General features: G+C 36.7%; 1 protein-coding gene across 1 annotated transcript; it reads left to right on the plus strand.

The window, feature by feature from the left end:
- The first annotated feature begins 47 nt into the window (after positions 1-47).
- On the plus strand, positions 48-1,018 carry LOC148564316 (zinc finger BED domain-containing protein RICESLEEPER 2-like). The gene is made up of 2 exons (XM_088487022.1): positions 48-606; positions 711-1,018. Exons 1-2 carry the CDS (start codon positions 48-50, stop codon positions 1,016-1,018), a joined length of 867 nt encoding a protein of 288 aa, XP_088343148.1.
- Positions 1,019-11,152: the final 10,134 nt, after the last annotated feature.

Raw genomic sequence — 11,152 nt, forward strand, 5'->3', positions numbered from 1 at the left:
TGTAAAACTGCAACAGTCAAATAAAATATGCGGGGAGAACAAGTGCTATGCGGAAACATTGGAAGCGATGCTTTGACTCAAACAACGAACAGAGCAAGAGACAAAGCATAGAAGGGGGAACAAGTGGTCCTATATCCTCACCGAGTGTTACAAAGTTTGACCAAGCAGTATCTCGAAGTATCCTCACTAAGATGTTTGTGACTGAAGAGATAGCTTTTCAATTTGTAGAAAGAAATGTGTTTCGAAGGCTTTTCCATAGCTTGCAGCCTAAGTTTAAAATTCCTTTGCATACTATATTGGCACGTGATATACTTTCTCTTTATGATATAGAGAAAATGAAGTTACAAAGTTATCTCTCTTATCATTGTCAAAAAGTGTGCCTTACAACTGACACTTGGATGACGTTGAGTCAAAAATTGACTTATATGTCTCTAGCGGCATACTTTATTGACAATGATTGGAAGTTGCAAAAGAGGATATTGAATTTTTGTCAGGTTGAGGGTCATTCAGGAGATGTACTTGGTAGAGCTATTGAAGGTTGTTTGGATGCTTGGAAATTGCATCAAGTTTTTACTGTAACGGTTGATAACGCAACTTCTAATGATGGTGCAATTTTATACTTGAAAAAGAGATTAAATGCATGGAATAGTCTGGTTTTGAAGGGGGCTATCTTCATATGCGTTGTTGTGCTCATATCCTAAATTTGATAGTGAAAGATGGCTTGAAAGAGATTGATGATTCAATTACGAGAATTTTTAATGCAGTAAAATATGTCAAGTCATCTCCTATGAGAAGTGAAAGCTTCAAAGCATGCATTAAGTGGGAGGGCATCAATTATAAAGGGCTTGTTTCTTTGGATGTCCAAACTCGGTGGAATTCGACATATTTAATATTGGAGGCAGCATTGAAGCTTCGAGCGGCGTTTGATTTGCTTGAGTTGCAAGATGATAAATATATTAATGAGCTGAGCAAATCTTATGGTGTGCCTACAAATGATGATTGGACTTATGCGGAGTGAATTTTACCATTCTTGAAAATATTCTATAATGCTACATTGCACATTTCTAGGAGTTTGTATGTCACTAGTATTAAATACATGAAAAAAGTCTTTAGCATCGGAAGAAAAATGAAGTTGCATTGTGAAAATACTGATTTGAGCATAAGATTAATGGCGTCCAAGATGAAAAGGAAATATGATAAGTATTGGGGAACACCAAATGTCATTCACATGTTGTTGTTAATTGCAATTATGCTTGATCCATGTCACAAGTTGGATTTTGTAAATTGGATTTTGGATGAGTCATTTGGTGTTGAAAAGGGAGGAGAACTCAAGTAAAAATTTTCTACTTTCTTGAATTCCCTTTATAATCACTACCAAGGCAAAGAAGATGAATCTCAAAGTAATCAAGATGCAATGATTAATGAAGAGGATGAAGATGATATCCTAAATATTTATTTGCAGTCAACTTGACGTGATTTAGATGCTAAATCTGAACTTGACAGATATCTAAAAGAAGATTGTGAGGCTAGAAACAAGTCGGCAGAGTTGGATATTTTGGATTGGTGGAAGGGAAATTCAACCCGATTTCCTATTCTGAGAGTGCGTTTAGTACAGGAGGAAGGATTATTGACCCTTATCGAAGCTCCTTGACACCATATATGGTGGAAGCTCTTGTATGCACTCAAGATTGGGTAATAGATGACCTTTTTGGACTAATTAAAAATTTTGAAGAGATTGAAAAAGCTAAATAAGGTAATATACTTTTTTTTCTTATTGCTTGTTTGTTACTAATTGTTAGTTTTCTATAATTAATGAGATTTTTTTACGTAGGGAGAAATTCTTCAACAAATGTTGGCACGCTTGTTTCTTTTGAAGATGATTAGAATATTATAATGGGCCAAAATTGTGTTATATTGAATTAGTTTATTTTAACTTTATTTAGGTTAGTGTCATATTATATCATGTTTTGAATGTTGTCATTGAACAAAAAGTAAGACCATGCTTTAGTTAATTAGTATGTGCATAGTTTATGATTCTTTCAACTTTTAATTTAGAGAGAGAGAGGGGAGAGAGAAAGCAGAAGGGGAAGAAAGAGAGAGAGGGGGGGAGAAAGAGAAAGCGGAAGGGAGAGAGAGAGAGAGAGAGAGAGAGAGAGAGAGAGAGAAAGGGGAGAGAAACAGAGAGGAAATGGGAGAAAGAGGGGGAAAGGGGGGAAAGAGAAAGAAGAAAGGGGAGAGAGAGAAGGGAAGCGGGAAGAGCGAGAGAGAGGGGAAGGGAAGAGAAAGAGGAGGGAGAGAGGGAGAGAGAGGGGGTGAGAGAGAAAGGGGGGAAGGGAGAGAGAGAGCAAAAAGGGGAGAGAGAGAGAGAGCAGAGAGAGAGAGAAAGAGAGAGAGAGAGAGAGAAGAAGAAGGGGAGAGAGGGGGAGAGAGGGTGTGAAAACTAGTTTTAGCCTCTAAACCAGTTTAAACTTATTTTTTTAATTAAAACCAGTTATATTTTTACAAAACTAGTTTAAACTGGTGCACTGTATTATAAACTGGTTTAAAACCAGTTTCTAATATGACAAAGCAGTTTGGTTCAGCTTTTAAACCATTTAAAATGGTTTAGTGCAGTTTCAGTTCAGTTTATGGAAAAATTGAAGCATGCACACCCTTGCTCGCCGGGTAGATGTGATGTGTGAGCATCTTGTACCCTTTTTCTTTTCATCTTCTAATTGTTTTTAGTTAGATTTTATTTTGTTTTACTTGATTTCAGTACAAAAATCCCCTTTGGATGCTACTTTGAGTTGTTTTGGTATTTTTATGATTTCAGGTGAGGAGCAGTTTGGTAGAGTGGTGCACGAAATTACAATCACACTTTTGCAATTCCGCACAACTAACCAGCAAGTGCACTGGGTCGTCCAAGTAATAAACCTTACCCGAGTAAGGGTCGATCCCACAGAGATTGTTGGCTTGAAGCAAGCTATGGTCATCTTGTAAATCTTAGTCAGGCGGATTCAAATGGTTATGGAGTTTTGATAATTAAAAGACAAAAGAAACATAAAATAAAGATAGAAGTACTTATGTAATTCATTGGTAGGAGTTTCAGATAAGCGTATGAAGATGCTATGTTCCTTCTGAATCTCTGCTTTCCTATTGCCTTCATCCAATCATTCATACTCCTTTCCATGGCAAGCTATATGTTGGGGGATCACCGTTGTCAATGGCTACCGTCCGTCCTCTCAGTGAAAATTGTCCAGCTACGGGTTACATAGGGCTAATCATTTGTCGGTTCTCACTTGTGTTGGAATAAGATCCAATGATCCTTTTGCGCACTGTCACTGCGCCCAACAGTCATGAGTTTGAAGCTCGTCACAGTCATCCCATCCCAGATCCTACTCGAAATACCACAGACAAGATTTAGACTTTCCGGATCTCAAGAATGCTGCCAATTGATTCTAGCTTATACCACGAAGACTCTGATTTCACGGAATTGAAAGGCTCTGTTGTCAGGAGAGGCAATCATGCGTCGTGAACTAGGAACCCAAGAGATACACACTCAAGCTCTTGCAGATAGAACGGAGGTGGTTGTCAGGCACGCGTTCATAAGGGAGGATGATGATGAGTGTCACGGATCATCACATCCATCAGGTTGAAGTACGAGTGAATATCTTAGAACAAGAATAAGTGTGAATTGAATAGAAAAGCAATAGTACTTCGCATTGATTCATGAGGAACAGCAGAGCTCCACACCTTAATCTATGAGGTGTAGAAACTTCACCGTTGTAAATACAAAAGTGATGAAGGTCCAGGCATAGCCGAATGGCCAGCTCCCAAAACATGATCAAGAGATCAAAAGTGATCCAAAGATAGTCTCAAAAATGATCTAAAGATACTAAATACAATAGTAAAAGGTCCTATTTATAATGAACTAGTAGCCTAGGATTTACAGAAATGAGTAAATGATGCAGAAATCCACTTCCGGGACCCACTTGGTGTGTGTTTGGGCTGATCATTGAAACTTTCACGTGCATAGGTTATTCTTGGAGTATAATGCCAACTCTGGTGCCAGTTTGGGCGTTAAATGCTGGTTTTAGTGCCAGTTCTAGCGTTTTACGCCAGAATTCTTTGGGTTGATTTTGAACGCCAGTTTGGGCCATCAAATCTCGGGCAAAGTATAGACTATTATATATTGCTAGAAAGCCCAGGATGTCTACTTTCTAAAGCAATTAAGAGCGCGCCAATTAGGCTTATGTAGCTCTAGAAAATCTACTTGGAGTGCAGGGAGGTCAGAATCCAACAGCATCTGCAGTCCTTTTTCAGCCTCTGAATCACATTTTTGCTCAGGTCCCTCAATTTCAGCCAAAAAAATACCTGAAATCACAGAAAAACACACAAACTCATAGTAAAGTCTAGAAATATGAATTTTGCATAAAAACTAATAAAAATATAATAAAAACTAACTAAATCATACTAAAAACTACCTAAAAATAGTGCCAAAAAGCGTATAAATTATCTGCTCATCATAGAGTGTGGAACTAAAGACAGAAAACTGGCAGCGTCCCCCTGGACGGGCATTTAGTGCCAGCAAGGGACACCAGCATGCACGAGTTTACTCCCTATGGGGTGTTAAATGCCCAATATGGCGTTTAACGCCAGCAGTGCTATCCGAATTCACTCTCTCTTTGGGTATCTCAAGTGGATTTAGCATTTATTAGTTATATATTTTTTTTGTAATTTTTATTTATAAACAATATCTTTTAGTCTTAGGATTTATTATTTTATTTTATTTTCATATCAAATTAGGATAGTATAAAAGGGAAGAGATTTCTTGTGATTCGGATCTTTTCTCTCCGCACGCACGTTTCTCAGAACCCTAGTTTCTCTATAAGTAATGAGCAACTAAACCTCTTGGTTAAGGTTAGGAGCTTTGTTTATTTCTATGGATTAAAATTATTGCTTTTTTATTTTAATTAAAATTATTGATTCAGTTTCAAGTATTGTTTTCAAGTATTGATTCAGTTGTCTGGTTACTTAGATTGGGTATTTTTCTTATTTTTGTTTATTTTATTTTTCCTTTAACTTTCAATTTCTGTCTTATTTATTTTCCTTTAATTTTGAATTTTAAGTTTGGTGTTTTCATAGCAATTTTCCCTTGTTAAAAATTTTTGAAAATATCAACCTTAGTCTTTGTTAAATTTGAGAATTAGTAGCTTAATTTTCCTTAATTATTTTCAGAAAATTTTATTCAATTTTTTCTCTACGTTATTATAATTCTGTTACATAGGATACCTCACTGGGAATCTTCTACACTCTGACATAGAGATTCCCATTCCTCTATGTTTTCTGTTTATGTGTGCAGGAACAGGAAGAGTTCACTATGGATCCGAATGAAAATGCACAACTTAGAAGAATCCTGGGCTTCTACATAGCCCTTACTCCAGATTTCTATGGAAGGAGTATCAGTGTACCTCCTATTGGAGCAAATGATTTCGAGCTCAACCCACAGCTGATCATCCTAGTGCAACAAACGTGCGTACACATGAGGGCATGCATACGCATGACCCTGAAACACTCCAAACTTCATTTCTTCATGAATTCTCCAATTTTGCATGTTTTTACCTCACCTTTTCAATTCGTACTTGCCTTGTAAGCCTGAAATCACTCAACAAACACATCAAGGTATCAAATGAAATTAAAGTGAATAAAATTTAACAAGTTAAAGGGCCTAAAAAGTATGTTTTCAATCTTAAGCATAATTTAGGATGAATTCACAAAACCATGCTATTTCAGTGAATAAATATGCTATAAGTTGATAAAATTCACTCATTTCAATATAAAATAAACCATCAATTTATGGTTTATCAATGGTGCACCACCATGCCACCATAGAGGGACGAGGGGCATTCACAGTAGAGATCGAGTTGATGAACTCTTAGATGATCTTTTTTTGGTTGCATTCCCAGTAAGTGTACCAGATTGTGTGGACAATGATGTTGATGGTGAGCACAAGGCCTCTGTGGTACCAGAACTTCACGAACTCCGATGAACCTTCGTACATCTTTGAGTCACGAAATGCATAATCAGAGATGTTCATTCTGTTAGAGTTCTGCTGCCACGACCTCTATGCCGCTGCCAGATCTGCCGCAAATAAAACCACCAACGCCAAGTTAGCAATATTGGAGTGAACAACACGTGTTTATTTTTTATTTGTTTTAGTAAATGGAAAACAACATAAAATCTTCATACGCATCATTCTTATCTTCAATGTCGTTCATGAGAGGGTACCAAAAATAGAGGCCAGAGGATTTTCTTCTCTTTAGGAGCACCTCGGATGGAAGAGCCACCAGTAAAGACTCTCTGAGAAGGAAGTACAAGGTTCTATCCAAAGATAAAGGTGGTAGTAATGGAGGGATGTGAAAGTTTGAGATTTGGGGAAAAGAAGATGATGGTTGAGTTGAGGTTGAAGATAAATGGTGGGGTAATTTGAAAATTTTATTAAAAAATCAACAAAAATTTAGGATTTGGGTACTGTTGTCACACAGAACCCATGGGTATAACATTAATTTTCTTTTTTTATGGGTACTTTTGTCAGCATTCATAAAGTTAATGGGTATAAATAGTTATTTTTTCGGTTAAAATAAAAGGGTAAGGGTAAGGAGAGTATAGAAATTTCATAAAAATTACAGACGAAATAAGTGATTTAGAATAATGCATGTAATAAAGTTATTTTAGAAACATAAAATATTTATTCGTTAACATATGAATGAGTTAAAATAAAAGTAAATGCCCATTATGATCCCTAGTTATCTGGGCGAGAGACTAAGCGTCCCCAACAATTGGAAATTACCCAAGCAATTATCACCCACCCAAGAAAATGGTATTCATGCTCCTTGGAATCAGTTGGAAAAAGGTGGAGTGTTGACGGATGAAGGGGTCTTCTACATGGAATTTTGTTCCTCTAAAATTGTGATAAATTAACCCTTATAAAGAACCCAAAATGACAATGTGAAGAACAAAGCTCATGTTCTTCAACAGCAACAAAATCCCCAAACCACAAGATGACCTCTCCCATAAAGCTCATATCCGCCCCTTCCTCCCTACTCTGCCACTGTGCCTTCAACCTCCTCGCCACCTCCAGCGGCTATGAAAGAGTGAAACTCTCGCGCGATCTAGAATTTTTGCAAATAAATTCACGTTGTGAGTATAGCTTCTAGACCGACAAGAATTCCTTTCTTACAAACGTTTTGGTTGTCACAAGTAACAAACCCAATAAAATTTATTAAACCGAAGTATTTAAACCTCGGGTTGTCTTCTCAAGAAATTGCAGGGAGGTGTTCTTATTATTAGCTATGGAAAAGGTAGAATTTTCAGTTTTTAAAATAAAGAACAAGTAATTTAAATGGCAGGGAAAATAAATTAATAATCAATAAAACTCTTGGCAAGGTTCGAAAATTTGGAAGTCCTATCCTAGTTATCCTTATCGATGGTGATGAGAATTTGAGTTTTAATCCCACTTAGTTAACCTTTACTAGAGCAAAGGAAAGTCAAGTGGACTAATTAGTTTGATCCTCAAGTCCTAGTCAATTCTTAAGAAAGGACTAGAGTTAGTGGAATTCAATTCAATTAGCAAAAATAACAATTATCAATCACGATGAGTTTGATAACTCAAGAGTCTCCAATTAATCAATTAAAGCCAAGAATAAAAAAAAACTAAATAAGAATCATAAATCTGAAATACCTCAATTTATATTAAATAAAGAAAATCCTAACATGAATGGTTCGTAAGCCAATTTGGCAACATAAGTAATCAACAAATAAAAGCATTAAAGTATCTGAAAGTAAGAGAGAAATATAAAGTAAAAGGAATATTGAACCTGTGACTAAAGATGAATTGAACTAAACTAATAGAAATCCTAAAATCCTAAATCCTAAGAGAGAGGGGAGAACCTCTCTCTCTAAAAACTACATCAAATCCTGAAATTATGAATGTATGATATATCCTTTGATTCCTCCATTCTCTGGCTTATATTCTGTGTTTCTGGATTCAGAATTGGGCCGAAAAAGGGTCCAGAAATCGCTGGGGGCATTTTCTGCAGATTCTGCACGTGGCGTCTGTCACGCGTCCGCGTAGGTCACACGGTCACGTCATCTGGAGTTCTGCTCTTCCACGCGGTCGTGTCGGTCACGCGTACGCGTCATTTGCGTTCTGCTCAAGGCATGCGTCCGCGTCAGTCACGCGTTCGTGTCGCTGCCTTTTCGCGCTAGGCACGCGGCTGCGTCGTCTATGCGTTCGCGTCGCTGCCTTTTTCTTCAAGACTCCATTTTTGTGCTTTCCTTCTATTTTTGTATGTTTTCTTTCTGTCCACTAAGCCATTCCTGCCTTAGGTGATCTGAAAGTACTCAACACACAAATCACGGCATCGAATGGCAATAAAGGGTAATTGAGATTAATATTTTTAAAGCATAGGAAACATGTTTTTCACGTATATCACATAATAAGGAAGGAAAAGTAAAACCATGCAATTTACATGAATAAGTGGGTGAGGGATTGAATAAGTCACTTAAATTGAGCACAAAATACATCATAAAATATGGGTTTATCAACCTCTCCACACTTAAACAATAGCATGTCCTCATGCTAAATCCAAGAGAAAGGGTAAAGTTAGAATGCTGGAATCTCATGCAATGCATTCTATTCTAAGTGCAACTACCTAAATGAATCATGCAATTCTAATTATTATCCACTTGTATATAAAGCTTACATGTAATTAAATTAATTCATATCCTCAAGGAATCATATATGCATAGCCAAACCCTAGATAATGTTAAAGCACTTCTACAATTGAGATGGGTAAAAGTATTTCACAAACTTGCAAGACAATTAACAATTAAGCAGAGATATATGGTGATGAGCTATTGAACCCTCACTGGATTTTGTGTTTACTCTCTAGTCACTCAGTGTTTATTGGGTTAATCACTCTATTCTTCTTTCTATCCTTGCTTTCTAAAACTTTGTTCTTCATCTAACCAATCAACAGATATGGAATACAGATATACAAAAATCATGAGGTCTTTTTCGAGGTTGTAATGGGGCCAAGGTAAAGGTAAGGGTATATGTATAAGGCTAAGTGAGCTAACAAAGTGAATCCTTGATTAGTCTAAGATCTCACCTAACATACATACTTTATATAATTTAAAGTTCCTTTACCTATTTACCCAAATTTTCCCACTTTGTATTACAAGCTCATGCATTAATTTTAAATTTTGTAATTTTGTCCCATGTGCATTGATTTTTATTTTGCATTTGGGGAATTTTTGTATCCCCTTATTTAAATACTGAAAATATAAAATTATTATTTATTTATTTTTTGTTATTATTATTTTTTTATGCACATGGTAATTTAGTTATTTTGATTTCACATGAGCATGCTTCCCAAATTTCTGAAGTAACTTATTCATTTTAAATCCCTACTTTGTTTCTATCATCCCATGTTCCCATAAAATTTCCCACACTTAAATTGTACACAATATCTATCTTAAGCTAACCAAGGATTCAACTTGGAATTTTTATTTTGTTTTTCTGCTTAAGGCTAGTAATGTGGTTATAGAACAAGAGAGGATTAAAAGGCTCAAGGGGGCTAATCAAAGGTGATGTAAAAGGTAGGCTAAATTGGGATAAGTGAGAAAAAATTCAAATGATGGCCTCAATCATCTCTTGGTATGTATCTATATTCTATATTGGACATATAGATTAAAACAAAGTAAAGAACATCAGAATGAAAAAGAAGGGCAAAACACACAGGAATAAAATTTATGGTTTGAATGTAACCATACAATTAAGCTCAAAACTCACAGGCTGTGTGTTCTCCAGCTCAAAAACCATATATCAGTTATGTATGTCATGCAAGTAGAAATCAAGAGTTCTCATTATTCTCAATGTAAATATTAGGGTGGCTTTTAAAATCTTAGTGTTCCTCCTTGATGAAATGTTGTTAACTAACTAACATGTAATGCTATATATACAAGGTGTGTGGATTGTTTTAATTTACTAAAGTTTCTAGTTTACTCCTTTTTACTTTCAATTAAACCAAACTAATATATGCTAAAAGGGTAAACTATACTAATTAATCCACATATTCTATAACTAATAAGTTTAGAATTGCAAACTAAACTAAATGTCTAAGATATAAACTAAAGTGCAAAATACAGAAATAAAGTAAAAATACAGCAAAAGAACAATGTGTAAGTACTGAAAAATAAAAATAAAAATAAAAATACAGAAAAACAAACAAGATAGGATAGAAGAGTCTGTAGTGGTTCACCAAAAAGATAAGCCAGGGATGGCGACCTCCCCACATTTAAAATATAGCATCGTCCTCGATGCTCACTCAAGCTGGGTGTGAAGAAGCATCATCACCGGAAGTATGTGCTGCTAGTGTCTCTGTGGTGGCCTGAGGGTCTGCAGGCTGGATAAGTGTAGGAGGATCTGTCTGCTGTAGTGGAGGCGCTGATTGTAGAGGAATCTCCGAATCTGCGGCCTGGAGCTGGTGGTGCTCCTCATGATGTGGCGCAGCCTGCTCTTGTCCTGCCTGCTGGTGCACGAAATTGTGTTCCATGTTCTTTGTACTTGTGTGAGATTAACAATATATAATTGTATTGAATCCTCATTGTGGCTCTATGTGTGGACACAACTCCGTTCAACTAACCAGCAAGTGCACTGGGTCGTCCAAGTAATACCTTACGTGAGTAAGGGTCGAATCCCACGGAGATTGTTGGTATGAAGCAAGCTATGGTCACCTTGTAGATCTCAGTCAGGCAGATATAAAGTGATAATGGTGTTTTCGAATACTAATTAATAAAAGAGGGATAGAGATACTTATGTAAATCATTGGTAGGAATTTCAGATAAGCGAATGGAGATGCTCTTCGTTCCTCTGAACCTCTGCTTTCCTGCTATCTTCATCCAATCAGTCTTACTCCTTTCCATGGCTGGCTTTATGCAAGGGCATCACCGTTGTCAGTGGCTACATCCCCTCCTCTCAGTGAATAATATGCTCACGCACCCTGTCACGGCACGGCTATTCATCTGTCGGTTCCCGATCATGCTGGAATAGGATTCACCCTCCTTTTGCGTCTGTCACTAACGCCCAGCACTCGCGAGTTTGAAGCTC

The sequence above is a fragment of the Arachis ipaensis genome, chromosome B5 (genome assembly GCF_059453495.1).
Source record: "Arachis ipaensis isolate K30076 ecotype BB chromosome B5, ASM5945349v1, whole genome shotgun sequence".
In the NCBI taxonomy this organism is placed as follows: Eukaryota; Viridiplantae; Streptophyta; class Magnoliopsida; order Fabales; family Fabaceae; genus Arachis; species Arachis ipaensis.